Source organism: Aplysia californica, unplaced genomic scaffold (assembly GCF_000002075.1).
Source record: "Aplysia californica isolate F4 #8 unplaced genomic scaffold, AplCal3.0 scaffold00546, whole genome shotgun sequence".
Lineage (NCBI taxonomy): Eukaryota > Metazoa > Mollusca > Gastropoda > Aplysiida > Aplysiidae > Aplysia > Aplysia californica.
The window spans coordinates 208,739-231,634 of record NW_004797816.1 but is presented as its reverse complement, the minus strand read 5'-3'; the positions used below and the strand labels follow the sequence as shown (position 1 = coordinate 231,634).

The window sequence follows — 22,896 nt, the reverse complement described above, 5'->3', positions numbered from 1 at the left end:
CAAAGTCTGCTTCGACTATCAAGGCACCCAGGAAAAAGAGGGTCACAAGAGTGTGACAAACATACTAAAGAAGTAGAGGAAAAATATTGATAATAAGGATTAGGAAAGAAAAAGCAGCAGTTCCCTGTTGCAGTTCAGGCGCAGTTATGGGCATGACATTGATGAATCAGCCCATTTACAATTCTACTGTGCATAATTACATGTTAATGTCCCCCCTGTATCATAACAGGCGGTACAATGCCCTAGCTACTCCTTCCTCCTCTCCAGGATCCATGAAAGGGTGGGCTTGCTTATGGTGCCAGTTATCAGCAGGTTGGATATTCCTCTTGCTTTTCCCCAACCCTCTTGAGGAGACACCAGCTTCCCTCAGTCAGCTAGAAGTCCATTTAGAGAATGAAGTATATGAAGTCCAATATTATTGGCCTACTTTACAAAACACATACTTATTTTGAGGACGACTTCTGGGCCTTATGGCATTTTGTTTTTCACTTTTATCATGGGGTGGAAAGGACAGGTAACAGAACCATAGTGAGGGCTCGCTTAACTCAGTACATGTATCATGCTGGTACGAATCCCAGACTGGGTGTTCTTGACCTCTGGTTGTTTTGTGTAGTTAATATTAAAAGCTCTCAACCCATTTGACTCCGTCCTATCAGAGACAGACGTTAACTTCGGAGGTCCCGACTCTTAAATATCTTATTGGGTTGAGAGGGGCGTTCAATCCATACACTTACTAGAACCAAGGTGAGGGAAACAAAAACCGAGGACAAGCTTTTAGTACATCTCCGAGCCTTTTACTCCATATTTTTGTGAGTCAAAAATGTTTTTTACATTTAGTGCATTCTGGAGGGGAACAAAAAACATCAAGCTTATTTATTTCCTGCTCCAATGCCATTTCAGGTACCCTGCACATCGAGATTGTCATTATAATGCGAGTGACATTCTTGTTTCAGTTTTACTGCACTTGCAGTACAACTACGTCATTTAAGTGCCGAAGATTAGAGGTGTTACACGAGGAGAGTAACGTACATAAAAAAGAATGAGAAACAATAACTGTAGATGTTTGATAGGAAAGAAAGGTGCAAACCACACCAGAGCACCGGCCAATGATACTCTAGTTCTCAGTTTTTGAAACCATAAGACACCAACTGTATCCCTTTAACTTTAAACCCTTTTGTTATATCAAATTTTTAAAACCCTGTACCTGGGTGGTTGAAGGGCGCTACTTCTTTACTTTCCTTGTTGCTTCTGTTTGTCTGTCTTACTTTTCCCCGCACTAAATTACCATTATTGTGTCGATTACTTTTCTTTACTCAAACACAATGCAGGACAATCAATTTCGCTTGTTTGGTAGGCCATTGTATTGTCAGGGCACCAGGCCTTTTTAGTGTCCATCTCATTATTTCCAGCAGCAGCGGGGTCTGATCCAGACTAAGAACTCTTTGTTGTAGTTGTAGACACCCCCCCCACTCCTCCCTCTTCATGGCCTTGCCCTTCCCCCAAATGTACTATAGTCTCTCTCCACCTCAGCAGCAGCAGTGGGATTTATGTTAGAGGTCAAGGGACCATATTGGTCTGCGCCAGTCAATTCAATGACTAGTACTGGTACTAGATGATAGATCAAGCTGCTTCAGACTCAGAGCCCAACTTGGACTCATTCAAAACATATGATATGCGAACCTAGAATTGCAATATTCGTCCCTATAAGACTCCTCACTTGGCCAATTGCCCATTTCAAGATTTTAAAAAAGTTTGGTGTGTAAGCAGAGACTGATCGCACAGAAACAGACACCAAGACAAAATGGTATTGATGAAACCAGCTAAATGCTAGCACCTGTTTCCACATAGTTGTAAGGGCATTTCTGTTACAACATACATGGCCCATCATGGAGGGATCATGGCACTGACGATTTCATTGCTATACTTTGTTCATCACAACATCGACAATAATGTCGTTTCATGCCGGGTCTGGTCCATGGGACTAAGACTACGAGGTTAATGTTTTCATATTGACAGAGTGTCCTACTGAACTAGCCAAAGCCAAAAACAGGCAAGAGGCCTCCAGTGTTCTTCTGACATTCAAGTTGGCTGTGTCTTCTTTTACTAACCCCCATAAGACAGCAATACATCCACCACTGTGGCGCCATGGCTTTTGCTCAAAATTTAGAATCTAGATCAACACAATACAGAAAAAAACTTTTCTTGCTAAAGGGTACATTTTATTCTTTCCACAAACTCATTCATCATCATCATCTTTCGCACTAAAATAAAAATTCACTTTCACAATACCAAAAGAAAAATTGCTTTCTGTTCTTCCAAGTAGGACCCTCCAAACATGTACTCACACTACAAAAGCAACAAACATATTGAAAATAAAAGGGAAAAATTTGAAAAAATCTGCATGTTTGCAAATTTTATAACATAGGCCTACCTCTTTATTGTAGGCCTATGTGTCCACTAGACTTTTCAGACTTGTGATCATTGTTCTATCTGCACTACTTGACAGAAAATATATTGTAATGCAAAAATATGGCTTACTTCGGGATAGATGGATGTTGGTTAGACAGTTTTTATGAACATGTAACTGCCTTCACAAAGTGTCACTAAAAGCTGCATTAGCAAAGCTAATATTAATATCAACTGTTGAAATTCAGCAACTAGATCTTCAAGACAAGAAAATCCTGAGGGTTTGTGAACAAGCAACAAAGCCTGAATGGTTTACAGCTGATGTATTTGCACAGTATGTCACACTCCATTTTTCAACAACAAACCAAGTCATTCTTCATCAAAACACATATTTGCAACTCACTTTCTTGTACTTGTACTCATAAAAAAAAATATAGAAGAGAAAATCAGAACATGAGAGAACAAAACACTGCCATTACAACTAAATGATTCATATGTTGATGACCCGGCTTAATTTCTGGACACGATTCAGCAAGATGTCTCCTTGTTTGATACAGTTCTGAAATGAGAAAAAGTAGCAGACATTCAATTTTACTTTCAATACTCAAGACACTTCTCAATGACTTGGGGGACACACTATTTTGCCAGCCCTCTTTCCTATGATTGCTTGTCAAAATTATTCAAAATAATAAATGTACATGTCTGCTCCTCTCACAACCAAATCTTTTTTTTCATACTAAAATCATTATGGTGACCAAATGTGGAAGTCCCAAACAAGAACTGCAAGCATCACTACTAATACTAAACATGTATCTTGTCAAAAATACCAGTCATGAAATGTTCAGAAAATTGAGAAAACTTAACCATCACATGTCCACCCAAAAAATGAATTAGAAATAGAACTAAAACTACAAGATCTAGCACATTCATCACGCGAATCCTCGTTATGGCTTTAATGTAAAACTTAACTCGTGACATCCTTCAAAACAAAACTTCACTCAAATTGTACACAAACTGATTGTTGCACTCAATGAAGGCCACACAAACCATTCTGAAAGGAATTTATATCTTTACTACAAGTTTGGATGTCTATAGGTAGATCATTGCTACAACGTTTTTGTCGTTATATCACTATGGCGCCCCTCGGGGGACAAAGTGCTAAGGGTAACAAGGTGGATAAACACTCGACAATGTACTGTTGAGAGGAATTCCAATCAGTTTCCAAAAATACAGAACAGTGTATTGAAGGAAATCTATACTCTATAAACTCTACACCTCTCTACTAAGAGATGGATGTTAGTCTACAGATCCTCATGATACATAACTTTAACTCTTGTAACCCTCACTAAATAAACCAACCCTTTCATTATATTAGAAAGAGGTCTATGCGAAAAATGCCCACATAACTGTTCCAAGCAAAAACAAAGTCACAACATCCTACCTGATATTGCCAGTTCTTGCTGTCTGGTCTGTTTGTCTCCACAATGCCACCTACTTTGTCAATCTTGCAATGAAGCCGCCCTGCTGCAATGAACCTTGCGAGCTCTCTGATGTAGGACAAGGGAGAGAAGAAAAATAGTACATAATCATAAAGTCATTGTGTATCGCCATTTTTTCCCCCCCCATATCAATATGAACTCAGGAACGAAAACAGTTTAAAACACCCACACAGCATCCTAGTTCATTTGATGTAGTTCATTCTAATAAGCTAGTAAAAATGGGCAGCCATTCATTTTTGGGGGTAACATTTAAGTCAACATTTTTTTGGGGGGAGGGGGGCAAGTGTTTTACGGCGCTCACAACTTCATAATGGTCATATGAGCGCGCAATTTTCAGTTGGTAGGAAATTTTGAATTTTTCTTGGGTGGCAGCCGAAGCCTGCTCTCATCAATTTTAGACCACTAAGGGAACTTTAACGTGCGCAACTTGCACACGGGACCTCCGAGATTTTTCGCCCTTGTCCGAGAAAGTTCGGTGTAGATCTTTTCTACCAGAAGATCAGGCGTGTGGCAGAAAGAGAGTAGATTGAAGAAGGTGGGGTCGCCAGGTTTCAAAAGTAGAATTAGCGAGAAAATGGTCGCCAAAGTTTGGTTGGTTATTTCCATAGCATGATAGTCAGTGGAAGCTAAAAACTTACATTTTTTATGCCTTTAATCAACATTTTTTTCCAGTAAAATTCACCCAGAAATGTGTTCTTAACCTTTTGCCACTCGGAGGCGCCGATGTGCGCCGTCATCGCTAACCCCCGTAGTCGCCGATGTGCGCCGACACGCCCACTCGATTCACCCGTTTGCACTACTTTCGTTTCTACGTTGTCTCGCTTCCTGCGAGGTCGCACGAGATTGCCGAGCTTATAGCGAGAATCTAGAATGGTTGCCCTTTACTGTCGTGTTTATTTGGTGAAAATCGATCGAAGCACGCGAGAGCGGTGATTTTTTTAATTTCGTGCTTTTTAGAGACCTAAATCTAACTTCGTGGATGAAATTTTGCGTCGCTACAGGCACTGTATACGATGGAGACACTTATAATTGGGATTTAAATGCCGATATCGTCGACCAAGGGGCTAGATCTAGTGCTAGTAGTACAAGTAGTCACTCGGACACTCAGTCGTGAAAGAGAGAGAGAGCGAGAACTATAGTAGGAGAGCGAACACGATGTCGCAGGTCTAGATCTAGGCTCTAGGGGGAGGGGAACAACTATGATAGTGATGTTGATGCTGAGATCGTAGCTGGAGGTGATGATTTAGAAGACTGTTTAAGAAGATAGGCCTAGCACCAACAGCACTTTAGCTAGATCTAGTACTACAAGCTGCACTATGACGTAAAAAAGGGAGGAGCAACACTGGGACTGTGGGCTCTGTCACAACAAATCCTTTAGAGCATGTTGTGATTAGGACCAGAAACTTTACAAAGCTAGGCAGAGGGAGTGAGACAGTGACAGGATGCAATTTGGGCCAGGTTAGGCCTTGCAAAAGGCTGTTCTGGGTAAAACATCATGAACTTCTGCGGGCAAAAAAAGCGGGTTGTGTCTTTTGAGGTTTTTTTTTTTCACTTCAGAATTTTTTTTTTACCTAATACACAATGATTTTTCGTACAAAACCATACATTTTCTTGTAGTTTATTCATTTATCTGTGCTCTGACACCTAAACTGTAATTTTAGACTCATCCTCTGATTTTTAATGATTTTTAAAAATAATATAGTCATGCAGTCTAAGTGGAGTTAGGTCCCTTTTGCCAGAATTTCAGCCTTGTTGGGCAGGGATAGCTCTGAGGGTGAAAGGGTTAATTGGACATCAATGGTGTTAAGTCAAAAAACAAAAGTTCGACAAAAATTGCCAAACTCGCAGAAAAATGCCGGTACCTTCGATGTCATTATTTTGATGAGCGCTCGATTTTACCATGATGCCTCATATATATATATATATATATATATATATATATATATATATATATATATATATATATATATATATATATATCTACATCATATATATATATATATATATATATATCTACATTGACTTGAACTTCACTTGACCAAGACCAAACTCTTGTCTTCATTTCATCCCCCCCCCCTCCCTCCCCAAAATCCTAGAAACAAACATCCATACAAGACAAAATTCATCCATTGACAGTAAATCCAAATATTTACATGGAATCGAGGCAGTGTAAGTTTTTTTTACCTATCATTCTCTGAAAATAACTTATTTTCCTAGACTGTACAAGACTTACTGATCAATAAAAGCAACAGTGACTCCAAATGCTTTTGCCATGTAGTTCAGGGTAAGACTGCGGTAGGACTCCAACAGTTGAGCATATGCCATGATGCGCATTTCTCGAACGTAGTACGAATAATGTGCACACAGAAGACGATCGTATTTCATAAGATTTTCAACCTCCGCTGAAAAAGCAAAACATTATAATGATGAACCAGTACAAGACAAATCTTTAAAAGAAATAACATTACATGCCTAATTAAGAATTCACTTCTTTCCCATTAAAAAAATTTAACTATTTATTCAACTGTTTTCTGTAACTGTAAAGCAAAAATCACATCACTCAATGCAACTGGTTTTCATCAATGATCAATGCCTTTCACCCCTGGCAGGGTATAGGTCACATGATACAAGCTCCTGTCATTTATCTCTTTCCTGGGCAATCCTTCCTAGCTTGTTCCAAGTGAGCTTCATCTCTCTCATGTCCCTTTCCACACATCTCCTCCATGTTTCCCGTGGCCTGCCCCTGCCTCATGCTCCCTGTGGGTTCCACTGCAGTGACTGTCTTGTGATGTTTCCGCTGGGCTTTCTGAAGGTGTGTCCCATCCAACGCCACTTTCTTTGTCCTATTTCAACTTCTATATCCTTTTGTCCTGTCCTTTCCCACAACTCTTGATCTCTTATTCTATCCCGCCACTTAATTCTTAGGATACTCCTCATACATCTGTTGATGGAAATTTGGACTTTATTCAGCACTGTCTTTGTTGTCTTCCAAGTTTCACGGCCGTAGAGGAGCACAGACTTGACATTGGAATTAAAGAGTCAAATCTTGGTGCGCAGTTAGATGTTGCTTGCTTTCCAAACTTTTGATAATTGCTTGAATGCTGACCTTGCCTTGGCGGTTCTTAACTCTTGTCCTGCGCCTGTGCCGAGATGCGAATCTTATCAGCAACTGATTACGTCGGACGTGCCGGGCAGGCCGCCGGGGTCACTCAGTGTGTACTGTTGGTATACAGCGCGCGCGCGTCGAGAAACGTGTGTTTTCGTCATGAATACCGCGGGAGTGTGTTAACCAATGATGAAAATAACGCTCTATCTTTCATAGCTTTCTATTTATAAAGTGTTACAATCACATGAATAACCCCCTCTCACAAGCTGATAAGACATTACGAGTAGTTACGCCCATTCGAATAACCTTTCTGGATGCTCTTGTTGTTATGAATGATCTGAGGTTTGAAAGGGGATAATACAGGTCAATTTCCGAATGTTTTACACTCAAATTGTTCTTTGTACCTGCACAATGGTATTCAAAACTATCAAACAAGCTTATTTTTTATCAGGTAGTATCATTTCATACAAAATCAAGCTCATTTGAAAGAATTTGTATAGAAAAAATGGAAGTCTTGTTTCCTGACTATCCTTTCGAGCTCTTCATGGCTAAGTGGGTCAATTTCTTCTAAAATTTCATTGGACAAACATCTAGAGCTACCAACTTGGCATGTTTTGAATGAGACGTGTGCCTCGATTACGAACCAACGCAGGTGGTTCTAGAAGAAGGCCACAAACTCAAGCAGACTGACGCACACACACTTGACCTGCGTGAATGGGGATCCGACTCGGGACCCGAATGACACGTAAGACGATGCACGCTGCGCGTGCGCTGAGCAGGGGGCTACACCGACTCGGGACCAAAACGTAAGCGAGGTGCCGAAATAGGCTTATTGGGCAACATAAACCCGGCTCCCGCAGGACGAGGGTTAAAGGAGTCCACTTCTTTCACGGGAGTGTCTTCCACTCTCACAGCAGGGCTTGAAACTTTCCCTAGCTTCACTACTTTCGACTTGCCTGGTTGTATATGTAGGCCAACACTCCTTGATAGGCTGCTGAGTTCCTTGGTCTTTTCTTGCATCTGAGCGTGTGTGTGAGAGAGCAGTGCAAGGTCATTGGCGAAGTTGAAGTCGTCCAGCTGCTGCCAAGGGATCCACTGTATGCCACTGCGCTTGCCTCTGATGGCTTCTTTCATGATCCAGTCAATTGCCGGTATGAAGAGAAAAGGTGAGAGCAAGCATCCTTGTCACATTTCTGTCCGTACCTGTATGGTTCTGAGAGTTGTCCTTCGCGGAAGACTTTTCCATAATAGGTGGCCTTCACAAGCTTGACGATTTTGTCAGGTATTACATAACGCCACATGAGTTTCCCGAGTTTCCCTGTCCACGTTGTCAAATGCCTTTTCATAATCAATGAATTTGATCACAAGTGGAGAATTCCATTCAAGCGATTGCTCAACAATGATGCGTAGGGTAGCGATCTGGTCCACACATGATCGGTTCTTGCGGAATCCTGCGTGGTTTCTTCAGAGCTTCTCATCTGTTGCCCGCTTGATTCTCTCCAGGAATGTCCTTTTGAAGACTTTCCCAGGTATGGACAGGAGTGTTATGCCTCTGCAGTTGTTACAATTGCTGAGGTCTTCCTTCTTTGACAGTGTGATTAGGTGGCCTTCCTTCCAGTCTGATGGTATTTCCTCCTCTGGCCAAACCTTTTCGAATAGAGACAACTGGTCTTAGTTGCTCCTTTGACATTATAAAAGAAAAGTAACTGATTACTGTAGATCTTTCAGAGCACCATCTCAGAACTCTTAGTATGGTTGGTATGAATATATAAACATTAATAATAATGGGTCACATTTAAAGCACTTTGATTTAGAATAAACTCTTTCCTCCACAAAACAACCTTTTTTTTTTATCAACAACATTCTAAAAGTAAATTCTATAAAACTGGAATATGTTCTTTCCTAATTACTTACCCAGGGCTAGGAAAAAGTCTCCATACTGGCAGTCATAAAGAGAGAACAAAAATTTGCGAATGTTGGGCAAGCTGTGAAGTACTTCCAGAATTTCTGATCCCTTGACAACCTGTGAAATGCGAAAAAAAAATTAAAATTTTCAATAGAATGTCAAAGATAATTTTCTTCTGACAGGTTTTTCTAGCAATTGATACATTCATAGCTGTACACAAATCTTAACATGGCTATTCCTTCTTTAAAAAAACAAACAACCCAATATAGCGTTCACGGAATTTACTATAAAAGCAGATTATTTCTGGAGAACATCAGATAAACTACCATAAGCTTAAGTCTATCGGAAAGCGAAAGTAACAAATTACTACAGCAATCTTTGTTAAACACTTTTTTCCCCCCATATTACAACAACTTCTCTTAAAACGAAATCTCCTTCACATATGATAAAAATAATTCTGTCTCGTGAGTTCGTTCTATCAGCGTTTCATTGGAGTTATTTATGCCAGTCCCTGCCTGATGCCTTAATCACCATAAAGCAAAATTCCAAACATTCATGTGTGAGCTAACATATAGCAAGGCCCATGCAGCGCCGATGAGTGTGACCGAAATAGGGGACTCTCGTATAGGCGCTGCGGGCTTGTTTTACTGGACCCGTTTTCTCACGGTGCCCTATTTTCATTCACTCGTACGGGCTTGTTTCTCAATGGATGAAAGCGAAACTTGGCAGCCAATGAGAAAAGAGGTCAAACTAGTCACAAGCGAAAAAGAAAACACGTAGGTTACTTGGTTATGGTGCTGTTTGTGTCCGAAGTTTGAGCACTCGGCTACACCAGATTTGGTGGAATTTGGATTTCTTTTTCACAACCTTGTTTGACAACTTTTTTCCTTTATTGTCTTCAAATTTTATTAATATATGTTTCATACTTTTTGCGTACCATTGCAAAACATCACCCAAACTCGACTGTATTCGGGCATTCCGCTGAGTAGGTCGGGCTAGCCGGCGCGAGTGGAAAATTCCATGACGTCATAAAGAAACAGGTTGGGGAAAGTCTACTGCGCGAGAGAGACGGGGAAACCATGTTCAACAGTTCGGCTTTCCAAAAGCTAAAAAATACTTTTTAGGCTTTATCTTTATGCCTGCATGAACTTTATTAGCTTTGAATGTGATAAAAAGACTTTCTGCATACAAAAAAATCGGGGAGGAGAGATCACATTCTTGCGTTATCGATCGATGTCAACGGTTCTCTCGATCCTGTTAATCCCCCGACCTGGATCTACATGAACTCATCAGTTTCATGCTAAGGAACAGGAATTATAATACTACATATAAGCTTACATCAATTCATAGAATGGCTTTCTCGTTAGCAAGGAACAAAATATAGATTAAATCTAAAGAATTGGTGACTGAACGGTCTTTTTTTTATGTATGATTACTAGTATTTTCTACCAATTTTGTACCGGTAGGGAGATGGGTAAACTTCTGCAAGAAAAAGCGTTGTGGACACCGAGCTGGAGCCACAACCACGTTCGGGGGGGGGGTGCGCATCTTGTGTATTTCAGATGTTAAGGTGGTTCAAGCAAAATTTTAAAAATTCAAATAAACCCAACATGGTCAGTACACTTTCTCATATCTTCTGTTCCATTTCAGATGTTTGTTTGCTTTCATTCACTATCTATTTTTGGTGCCTGTACACAGAGCACACCTGGTATGTTATGTTATACAATTATACACAAAAATATTGCAAGAAAAGTTAATGGATATCCCATTTTAGTAACATACCCAGGGTACCTTTTCAACATTTTCGCTCACAGTGATAAAAGAGCCTTTCATACAAAAAAAAATAACAGCAGATTTGGAATCTGCGAGAAAAAATACAATAGATAGTCAAGTTTCGTAGATAAATATAAAAAAATAAGAAAGTTGTAGGAGTTTGAATGTTGGCAGCAAGTCCTTGGCCTAAAATTTCAATGAATTTTTTTACACATTTCCCCTCATATTGCACAAACTACTGCAGATACATCAAATATCTTTATAGATATAGGTTCTGCGGGAAAAACTACAATAATAGGCTGCCAAGTTTCATTCATGTATTCCGTTTACTACGGAATTTTTTATAAAAAATGCCCCAAAACACCCAAAAATGTGGACTGTGTTTTGGGATTTTTTCCATTATATGAGAGTCACCCCAAAAAAAATTCATTTAAAAAATCATAACTTTTTTATTTATGAACGAATTGTCAAAATTCAAAAACTGTTACTCGGCAGAGATAAGGCTATCATATGCACATTGTTTTGTTGGCTTTAAAGCAAAAAAAAAAATGTTCATGGTTCTTGCAATAACATATACACATAGAAATTATTCTCAAGGACACCAAACCTTGATAAAGGCCCATCCAAACTACCCACCCACCTTTTCTCTGAGCTCGGGTCTATCCAGGGCAATTATGCAGCACAGCACAGTGTAGGTGACAAACTGCTGATAGTCCATCAGTTCATATGAGGTGAATGTGGCAATCGTGTCAAGAAAGAGACCAGCTGCTGACTTGAAGTCCCGGATGGACATGTTGTAGAGGCCACGGTAAACCTTCAGCCGGTTTCGCCTGTCCCAGTCACCTCCTTCATCTATCAAACTGAAGAAAAATGTTCAAGGGGTTTAAATACACAATAAGCACAACACAAATATGGTTATTGTGGACACAGAAAAAACGCCAACAAACAATAGACATGGAAATGAAGGAACGGCAAATTCTCTTCATGTACATACCACCAATTTAAAAGCCCAAGAAATACACATCATCAGTGTCTTTCACCCCTGGCAGGGTATAGGCCACTACAAGCTCCTTCCATTTATCTCTGTCCTGGGCCATCCTTCCTAGCTCATTCTAAGTGAGCTTAATCTCTCTCCTGTCCCTTTCCACACATCTTCTCCATGTTTCTCGTGGCCTACCCCTTACCCGTGCTCCCTGTGAGTTCCATTGCAGTGACTGTCTTGGGATGTTTCCGCTGGGCTTTCTGAAGGCGTGCCACATCCAACGCCACTTTCTTAGTCCTATTTCTACTTTTATATCCTTTTGTCCTGTCCTTTCCCATAGCTTTTCATTTCTTATTCTATCCTGCCACTTAATTCTTAGGATACTCCTCATACACCTGTTGATGAAAGTCTGAACTTTATTCAGCACTGTCTTTGTTGTCTTCCAAGTTTCGCAGCCGTAGAGGAGCACAGACTTGACATTGGAATTAAAGATTCGAATCTAGGTGTGCAGTGAGATGTTGCTTGCTTTCCAGACTTTTGATAACAAGAAATACACAAGCTATCAGAAAGTTATACTCTTGAGAACAAGTCTGAAGCGTGTAGGCTCAAATGAACATATATAATCCTGACAATTGGCGTCAGTCCTCTTGTTAGTCTACTGCAATGTTTCTATCTTACTTGACAGTCTACCACCAGACCAGTCTGACATCTGTTCCACTTGATGGTCTACTACTATATCCATAGGGGTAGAGATAGGAATAAGGGTAGGAATAGGGAGGGCAGCATTAGGTATAGATTTAGGTTAGCCATTAGATTTAAGGTACAGGTTCGGGTCCTTACCATCACCTTTTGTCCAATTAAAACAGCACAGGTAGACCACAGCATTATTGTGGTAGACCATCAACTATTACACCAGCTTTTATTAAATCATCGGATTTTCACCTCAGCAAGGTACTTTTCAAGGAGGGTACTCTGTAAATGAGATACTACTCTACTCACCTTTGTGCTTTCTCCAAGTTTTTTGTTATGAGATCATGATCATTGTAGAAGATGCCCATCCTAATCAGGTGGAAGACAATGTCCAATCGGTAGCCCAAAGCAACAGTCTTGTCATAGGTCTTACGAAATTCAGACAAAGCATTGGCCTGCAGAAAAAAGCCAAAAATGACTTAAACTTCAAAGGAAACTGTTAGTGTTACGCCTTCCCATATTTAAGTTAGATGAAAATTTAGACCCCTTTTGCATATATTTATGTGAGAACCACAGTCGTGACTTTCAGCATCAGAGTCAAAACTGAACAATACAAGTGATGCCAAACAATTATATTTGCGTTTATTATTCTTTTAAAAACCTCTAAGCTCAGAGGCTGCACTAACCTTTGCGAAACACCTTTACACAACTAAAACGATAAGGTATCAACCAAGTACCCCTGTTGTGAAACAGTTCATATTCAGAGCTATTGTTTTGGAATGGTCCCCCCATCCATGAAAATGAACAACAAAGCATTAGTATATATATATATATATATATATATATGTGAGGCAGCGTGGTCAAATCAGGCTTTCGTCAAAATAATCAAAGTGAAGAAACTTGCATTTTTCCGCAGGTTTGTGAATTTTTATCAATTTTTTTGTTTTTTGGCTCAACACCTTTCATGCCCATTAAAGAACTCATTTCTGTGTGGATTTTTCTTGAAAACGTTGATTAAAGGCACAAAAATGTACATTTTTAGTTACCACGGACTCTTAAGCTAAGAAAATAACTAATCTTTGGCGGCCATTTTCTCACTAATTTTACATCTGAAAACAGGTGACCCCCATCCCCTTCATTCGCAAATATTTGGACTAGTATTCAAGATAGGTGGATATTTTTTTTTTTTTTAATTCAAATAAAGACAAGTGAACAAGCTTTAAGATGACACCAATAACTCTACATGCCCAAAAATTGACGAGAGCCTGATTCCACCACGTTCTTGCATTTACCTTATCACCAATCTGACACAGATACTCTGCCTTGACCAGCATACTGTCTCTGATTTCTGTTTCACCAAGGTTTTTTACAGCATCATCAATAGCCTCATCCAGCTGTTTCAGCTTTGCAGCATTTGCTGCTTTCATTGTGCTGAGGAGTGCCTCATCTTTGGTCCATCCAAGTTCCTGCACAGTCTCTTCATAAAAGGGGGCCATGTCTAGAAGAATTAACAAAGACAATTTCAACCATTTCAATCACAGACAACAAAAAACAAGCAGAATTTACAAGACTTTCAGAAACATTAATCATTTATGACCTACTGTACATTTTTCAGCCTAAATTTTGTTTGATATATCTTGACAATATTTCATTCTTAAAACAAAACTTTGCTAAGAGAAAGTATCTGAATGTTATTTGACAAAAAATTGAAGGGGGATAAAGAATTAAGAGGAACATAAACTAATGGGTCCAACAAGAACTCAACAAACATGGTTTTAACACAGCAATTATATCATCAATAAAAATATTTTTAAAACCTGTCAATTTACAATGATATTAGTATACAGTGGAGTCCACTTATAACGAGTCCTGAAATAACGAGAAGTCTGTTATAAAAATTAAGACACTATTCAAAAACCCTGTTTTTTCCCTTCTTTATCTTTGTAAATAAAATACTGCTATGGCGTAATCAGACAGTAACGCGAGTCGGTTATAACGGAATATTGCTGCTGCAGTGCACAGACCAATTACACATTATATCATGAAACCTTGCCAGTAGAGAAAGTTGTTGGTGATCCAGGGAAACAAAGAATGGGAGAGCCCACGTGAACCAACAATGAAGGTCGGAGTGAATGAGTGGGGAGGGTGTGGCATGCGCAGACAAGCACAGCACAACGCATCGCGTGATAGGCCAGCCCAGTCTAGATTATCCAGGCCTACCATGCCTCTCACCTCTCTGGTGCAGGATGGAGAGGTCACAATGCTTTGATAGATGGAGTGAATGTGTGACGCGCGCAAGCAGACGCAACGTACCACAGGGTGTGGTGGGGTGGGGGACAACACAGCGGGCGAGTAAGCCTAGAGCCGGAGCCCTTTCTTCCGGATCGCAAGCGCCGAGCTGTCAACATTGCTAGTGCTAGAGAAAGAAACCTGATTTGATTTTTGATCAAATAAGACCTAGAGATCATGTTGAACAAAATCGTGATCTACTTCCCTGGAATTTATTACTGGATCCTTTATAACGAGAATCCTGCTATAACGGACATTTCACACCTGTCCCCTCCCTCTCGTTATAACAGGATTCCACTGTACTAGGAAATTGTAATGTTTGACTGTACTGCTTGATAGTTTAGGATTAACAACATTCTGTTTCATCAATTATTAATATGATCATAATGCTCAAGATGAGTAAAAAATGCCCTTAGAGCTTTTAACTTTCTATGAAAAGTTATAAATTTTAATAAGATACACACATCAATAAATCTCCTCATGCAGCTTGACTAACTTATGTCCTCGCCATTTTATGCATATTTTATATGTCAATTACGTCTTTAGTGAGTACAAAACAAGTTTTCCCATGAGTAGTGGTTAAGTAAACACGTAAACACCCTCATCTTTTGACAAAGGCACAATGCCATTATCAGGGCAGCTAAGTTAGCACATGGGAGGTGTGAAATTTTGACCAAAAGTTATGCTTGCTGATTGGGCAGACTTAATTTTTTTCTATATCTCTTGAAATTCTTTCTTGGACGTCCAGACTGTTAATAGATATAAACTCACCTTATTATTATTATTATATTATGAAACTCATTGTAATGCGAAATGCTCTGATGCCATGAATGTTGGATCAGGATGATTCCCCTTGTTTTGGTGTTAAAATAATAAAAGAAAACACACTTCCTGTTGACTTTGGAAGAAGAAAGAACACAACGCTATGTCTGCCTATTTTTATTGAACGAATGAACAAATGTAATCCAGTTTAATCCACAAAGTCTTAAGTTTCTCAACTATGTCAAACACCCACCAACCAACACGGACAAGTTTGGCAGTAATTATGAGTCATTATGATGCAATCATTAAATAGGCCTACATGGCCAAAAAAGCACATGGCATGAGTATGGGATCAAAATGCCACAGGGAGGCATGACAACAAGTATATATATTATGTAAGCTTGTAAGTCAAGTCCCTGTTAATAAGTAGATTCTAAGATCTAGTGCAACTCTTTTCATATCAAAATTGGGAGAAAATTTTATCAAAGAAAAAGTGAAGCAATTAAGATAAAATTTTGAAACATATATATAGGGCCTAAACAATTTTTTAAAATGCTAAATAAACCGAGAGAACAAGTTTTCAGGATAATCCGATTTTGGCCCTGATAATTACACCTATTACTTACAGTCTTGACCCTAATACTACCCTCAACCCTCCTACCTACTTTACCTTAGCTTTAGTCCATGAAGTTTCAATTGGTGTTCCAAGTAACACTGATATATGTTGCACGAAGATAGCCTCCTAATCTTTATCGAGTATCTTGGTACTTCTGCTGGGATTATCCCTCTCAGCCCTGGTTGGGAGCCTGATGATCTAAATTGAGTCAATGAGGGTAGATCTAGATCTAATTATAACAAAAACCTACTTTTAAAAAAATAATTCAAAAGTATCAAGAAAGTAGCCCTGATCTACTTGGAAGGACTTCCAATAATGAGCGACCACCCCAACAAAAACAATAAAGAAGAGATCTAGACCTAACCCTACCCTTAATCCATGCCCAAAACCTTACCCAAACCTTAGACCTACCCTATTCCATACTCAATTTCTATCTATTTCATAGGACATAGGCCTAGTTTAGTCAGCCTAACATTGAGGCGGGCTCTATTTCTCAGAATGCTCAGGAAAATAAACTACTCTATTTCTCCTAACGGTTTCGGTTCTCGAGATTTTTTGGTTATTTGCGAAAGGAATGGCGCACGCGCATGTGTATATATACATATAGGGTGAACGAGGGGGGGGGTGTGTTTAGATTTAGATTTTTGCTTTAGGGGTGACTAAACGTAAAATAGGTTCTGCCAAAGTCGAGCAGTCTTGTTTTCTCGCAGTACGTTTTGAGGGCATTTTCAAATGAAGTATAGTCCAGGAACGTTGTCACAACCACAACTGAAGTATCTGAATATTCAGACATCTAAAAAAAAATCTCTAGAATCTAGATCTAGCTCTAGAAATTGATTTCAATGCAAAAAATGCTTCTTCCCAGTTCTTGAAGAGGCAGAATGAAAGATGACGCCGAACTCTCGCAAATAACCAAAAAATCTCGAGAACGGAAACCGTTCGGAGAAATAGAGGTTTAAGTTTATTTTCCCCGGCGTTCGGAGAAATAGATCTAGTCACTTTGTAATATTAACCCTCGTCCAGCGGGGATCGGGTTTATGTTGCCCGATAAGCCTTTTTCGGCACCTCGCCTTCGTTCCGGTCCCGTGTCAGTCCGGCCCCTGGCTCAGCACAATAGCGCGCCGAGCATCATCTCCGTTCCATTCAGGTCCCGCATCGGACCGCATTCACGCAGCTCAGGTGACAGGTGTGTGTGTATCAGTTTGCTTGAGTTTGTGTGCGTTTCAGGTCTAGATATCTACTTCTAGAACCGCCTGCGTTGGTTCATAACCAAGATATACGTCTCATTCAAAACACGCCAAGTTGGTGCTCTCTAAATGTTCGTCCAAGTCCAATGAAATTAGAACAAATTGACCCACTTAGTCTTAGTCTTAGAATGAGGAGTGGAGTTCGAAAGGAAAATCAGGAAACAAGACTTTCATTTTCTATAGTAGATTATAGATCTACAAAATCTTTCAAATGAGTTGATTTTGTAAGAAATAATACTAGATCTAGATCTAGATCTAGATTCTACCTGATAAAAAATAGCCTTTGGCTATGACCGCTGCTTAGCTTACGGCTACGGCCCTCCCTTTCACATATCATAGTCATAGGCTAGTTCTAGCTGTCCATAGTCCATACACGGCATACGGCCCTCCCTCCCAGAGACTGCTATGTTTTCTTTCATTATCCTCCTAGTCCTAGCCTAGTCCGTACACTATAGATTAGTAGACTATAAGCAAACAATTTTTACTCACCGTTGGCCTTTATCTCTGCCATCAACTTCTCCTGAAGAGCTGAATCATATTTATTTTTTTCCGTCCCCAGAAGAAAGCGGAGTTGAGCATGCTGAAGGTTTGGGTTTTTCGCAAGGCCTTCTTCTTCTAAGTTTTCAATAGGCATACTGTCGTCTACCAGCTGGACACTCGCAAACTAAACAATAACTGAAATTCTCTGTAAGACGATAAGTTCGATGGGATACGTTCCCTCTCCAGTATCCTATTCCAGGGCAACTCGCCGAGAGTTTAGGTTTACACAATGGTACTGTGTAGGGAAGATTGACCATTCATAACTTCCGGTAGGCTAAGTGACTTGACGATGTTGAACGCGGTTGCATTAAAAAGGGAAAAGCTTGCCTTCATCATAGCGAAACGAAAGTTTTTCTCCAAACAAGCAAACGTAGCCTAGAGGCGAAATAAATAAATTACGGGGGAAATCAGGTCTGATAAATGACTGTTAAATAAAAAGTAGGCCTAGGTAAAAGGAAAAGGGGTAGAGGAGGGAGAGAGCAATGTGAAAAATACAGTCAAAGAATTTCAACGACAAAGTCAAAGTGATGGCATTGTTGTGCATTCTCTTACCCTTTATCTGCGCTTTCCACAACCTTTGCATTGAAACCACAGAATTCTACACTTAGTAGAATTCTGTGATTGAAACACACACAAAAAAAAGAAAGAAAAGAAAAAAAATCTGTTCAATTCACAAGAGTTTTCCCAACTTTAATTAAGATGCTCTTGGTACATAGTTGTTCCTTTTTCTTGAAGCAGACAATGGAACAAGAGTTTAAGAAAGAGCCAAGTGTGGTCAAAGGGAAATTGAAATAACCAATAAATAATTTATACTTGCGTGTTAGGCCAAGTTCAGTTAGGCATTGGTGTTCCTGTTGATTAATTCTTGACTTATGACTCGTCATGAGGTCCCAAAATGACAAAAAAGAAATTATGTCACGGTCTATACACACACACACACAGAGAGAGAGAGAGAGAGAGAGAGAGAGAGAGAGAGAGAGAGAGAGAGAGAGAGAGAAAGATGTGTGTGTGTGTGTGTATATGTGTGTGTGTGTGTGTGTGTGTGTGTGTGTGTGTGTTAGAGAGAGAGAGAGAGAGAGAGAGAGGGAGGGAGAGAGAGAGAGAGAGAGAGAGAGAGAGAGAGAGAGAGAGAGAGAGAGAGAGAGAGAGAGAGAGAGAGAGAGAGAGAGAGAGAGAGGATGGAAGGGGGGGGGGCGACCAAAAAGTAACAATCCGATCCTAAAGAATCCTAAGAAACAATCTATATTAGACCTAAGTAGCATATGGTGAACCAACGCCAGTTCCTACTCGCTGTAACTGTAAGCTTGACATAGACAACTTTCGACAGAGTAGTGCTTCTTCAAAGAGTAAACCAGCTTCAATATGTAGGAGTTAGGCGCTCCTGGGTGGGGTGGAATATTTATTGAGTACCTTTTCTGTTGGGATGCTGTATCCCCCTCAACCGGTGTAGGCCCTGGCAGGCAAGGTCGAAGCCCGCCTCCTAGTTGAATCTAATTATTGTGTTGATGGGAGCGTAAAGAAACACACATAATCAGAGTAATGAAATTTCTCTCGTGTTTGGTCGTATCAAGGCTTTCAAACCATTTGACTCGATCCTATCGGAGACGGATGTTATATCCGGAGGTCCCCCCTCTTAATTAACCTGATAGGCCTAATATTGGTAAGGGCGTTTAACCCAAACACACTGGTACATTATATCCTTTGATCAAATAAAAGTGGACAAAAGATCTGTTCCAGCTAGTGAAAGAAGTGACCAATGTTAGTAAATACCTTTTGAGGATAGGGTCCACACTGACTTTAGTGGTACATTTTAATAAAATTATTAAGAACCCCCCCCCCCTTTCTCTCTCTCCTATGCAATGAAGCCCCATACCCATAGGAATATAGGTAGATCTAGGTAAACTTAGGAGGAGTACGTAATAAAAACAAACAAGTTCAAAAAGTGAAAATTTTAGAATTTAAAAAAAAAATGGTTAAAAAAAAACTAAAACAGATAGATCTAGATCTGCATAAAATATTGATAACAAAAATGTTGGATTTCCTATTGGTGATGTATAATATGCTAAATGCAATTTAAACCAGTCCATAAATACACGAGTAACTACAATATTTAAATGTAAAATGTTTAACAGTCTGGAAAAAACGTTTTTGCCGAGACCGGCCGAACAGGGTGGGACATCCGTGGGGACCCCGGGGGGCAAACCCCCCCCCCCCTTTTTTTTATTTTAATGAACGACAAGGATAATTAAAGAATTATAGGGGGGTCTCGTGGCCTAGAGGTTAAGGTGTTGGCCTCTCATTCAAAGGTCCCGGGTTCGAATCCGGGTTGCGACCGAAAAACTGTCTTCTCTAAAAGTGTCTCCTTTCACCTCATTTCCTGCTCTCTAGCAATGTTCTGTTGTCTGCTTTCATTTCCGCCACTTTCTGCCCCCACCCCCTCACCTCCTTTGCCCCCTCCTCTGGGCTCCTGATTCTTTCTGCAGCCTTTCTACTGCTACTCCTTGGCTCCTCCTTACTGCTCTGCTGTCTTTCTGCCACACCCCTGATCTTCTGGTAGGAAAGATCTACACCTAGCCTTCTCGGACAAGGGCAAAAAATCTCGGAGGGCCCGTGTCCAAGTCGCGCATGTTAAAGATCCCGTGGTGGTCTAAAATCGACAACAGTAGGCTTCGGCCGCCACCCGGGCAAAAATTCAAAATTTCCTACCAACTGAAAATATTATGTGAGTCCCGCACGCTCATATCAACTTATGCAGCTGCGAGCGCCGTAAAACACTTACCGAAAAAAAAAAATGAATTATAGGAATTTTGTAATCACCCAATTGGTGATCGGAGATTTTTCAGCCTTGTAAAGATAAAGTCACACCACTACATGATCTCGGTTAATCTCGACCCAAATGTAGGTAATGTTTCGTGTTTAACGCTGAAATGAATTTAAACTCCTGGTGACTCAAAGTATTATTTTGGGGGTGGGGTGTATTTATCACCGTCTGAATACAATACCTAAACTTTAAAATAACTTTTAAAAAGCTTGCACTTTCAGAACCTTCTCAACTTTGAGCACCCAAATTATAGTTTGGTCAACTAATCAAGCGCAGAGGAGACAGTCAGCTCAGAAGTATAATTTTGATACATATGGGAATTTATTTTTCACAGACTGCAAGCTGTTCATGCTCAGTCATTAGCTAGTCATTAGCGGATCGGTATTTTAAAAAAAATTGATTGTGTACGTTTTACGTACCCGACCCGTCGACGCAAAAAAGATATATAACATCAGGAAGCGAGTTGCTTCGATCCCGCCCGGAATCAAACCGGTAATTAGCGTATACGCCACCCCAACAAACAGAAAGGAGGAGATACTGGAATAAAACAGACGGGAATCAAACTAAAGAGGTTTGCATGTCACTGCGAAGGACTGGACCGTCGCACAATAGTTGATTTGGGCAGCTCGCAAGTCTTGCTACATGCTACTTCTATTACTGCTGCTGTTGTTGTTGCTACACACTACAACTGGAAGGACCTACTACTTGTGCCCTCCAACCACTTGCACTCGTAAGAAAACAGAACAAACAACAGAGCAAACAATAGAGCAAAACAATCTATTTCGGTTGCAGAGAGACCTGTTCAACGCCATCATCATTCACGACATGCGGGGTCTCTCTCTCTCTCTCACACAGTGAGAGAGGACAGTGACAGACACACAGAGTAAGAGAGAAAGGGAGGGAGAGAAAGAGAGTGATACAGAGAGTGATAGAGAGTTGTTTGTTTGTTTGTTACAGGGTTTTACGGCGCTTGCAACTGCATAAGGTCATATGAGCGCGTGAAACACAAGTTGTTTGCATTCGCAACAGTTCATTGCACGGTTGGCTATCTTTTAGACTTTCAAATGCTAAAATATTAAAATTCGGTGTCAACATATTTTAAATTTAAAACAACTCTTATAAATAACAATAACAATTTTTAATAGTACGATTTCACTTTACAATTTGCCATAAAGGCCAACGGCCTTAATAAAATTCAAAATTCTGCTGGGACCAACGACGGAAAAAATGTCTTGCAATTTCTTGCATTTATAATATTTCCTTCGGATCTCTCCTAAGTCCAGACAGTCGGTTAAGATGTGTCTAATGCTAGACGGTCAGAGATCGTATGAGAACGTATAGGTATAACGGTAAAATCTGTGTCGCACGGCTCCCTGTAGGAGGTATTTGTGGGTCAGGACCGTGTGTCCGATGCGCAATCGAATAAAAATGACTTTGTCTCTTCTGGAGAGGTATGAAGGATTTCGCTGTTCCAGTTTGGGTTTTATAGTATACAGATTATTGTTTTTCTGTTTTTCCCAGTGGCTCTCCCACAGACTGGAGGTGTACGTTTTGACTTTATTTCTAAAGTCAGTCTGTGGGAGAGTGATCCCAGCAGAAGGGATGAGGCTTTCTTCGCCAGGTCGTGTACCTGCTCGTTTCCTCGGATGCCACGGAGGGAGGTTGGGAAAAAGAAATTGAGAGTGAGAGATAGATAGAGAGAACGAGAGAGCGAGAGAGTGATAGAGAGCCAGGGTGAGAGCGAGCTAGTCAGAGACAATATCTTGTTATATATCTTTCAGCAAATTGACTTTTCTTTCTGTCTTGTCTTGCTTTTTCCCCTCAGCACCTTATATCAATTAGATTGTTAAAAACAAAAACATGATAAACCTTGCCCCATCAACTTGGACTAAAACTGTTTTTTTAGTATAAATATTTTACACCCACATGGACACAATTTAGATCATAATTTGTGAGGTGGGCTTCGACCCTGCCTGTATTGAGAGGCATACAAGATTGAGATACTTGATAAAAATCAACCGCTACAACAAAGACACCCATATATCTTATATTGTACTTGTAAATGTTAATGTTCAACACTCCCATGCACTTGACATTGATCACTTAGGAGGCAGGCAGCGTTGGTCCTGCCTATCATGGCCAACAAGGACACACAGGAATACAGTTCCCAGCAGACAGACCGAGATACAAGATTTTTAAAAAACCCTCACCATTCAAAATTCAAACTCAAGTATACTTAGTGCCGAGGCAAAAAGCTTA

At 40.1% G+C, this 22,896-nt stretch overlaps 1 protein-coding gene across 1 annotated transcript; it reads right to left on the bottom strand.

Moving 5' to 3' along the window:
* Positions 1-2,197: 2,197 nt before the first annotated feature.
* On the bottom strand, positions 2,198-18,097 carry LOC101848235 (26S proteasome non-ATPase regulatory subunit 6). Its single transcript, XM_005106611.3, has 8 exons — positions 17,766-18,097; positions 13,655-13,860; positions 12,672-12,817; positions 11,331-11,550; positions 8,926-9,034; positions 6,139-6,307; positions 3,848-3,953; positions 2,198-2,965 (listed from the first exon to the last, which is right to left on the bottom strand). The coding sequence occupies exons 1-8, from the start codon at positions 17,908-17,910 to the stop codon at positions 2,897-2,899; spliced, it is 1,170 nt and encodes a 389-aa protein (XP_005106668.1). The 5' UTR covers positions 17,911-18,097; the 3' UTR covers positions 2,198-2,896.
* Between the last annotated feature and the right edge of the window lie 4,799 nt (positions 18,098-22,896).

Excerpts from the sequence above, each read along its gene's own strand:
- LOC101848235 (XM_005106611.3), bottom strand. The coding sequence starts at position 17,910 with ATGCCTATTGAAAACTTAGAAGAAGAAGGCCTTGCGAAAAACCCAAAC. Across the intron at positions 13,861-17,765 it reads GGCAGAGATAAAGGCCAACG|ACATGGCCCCCTTTTATGAA; the intron begins GTGAGTAAAAAT and ends TAATTCTTCTAG. Across the intron at positions 12,818-13,654 it reads TGTGTCAGATTGGTGATAAG|GCCAATGCTTTGTCTGAATT; the intron begins GTAAATGCAAGA and ends TTTTTTCTGCAG.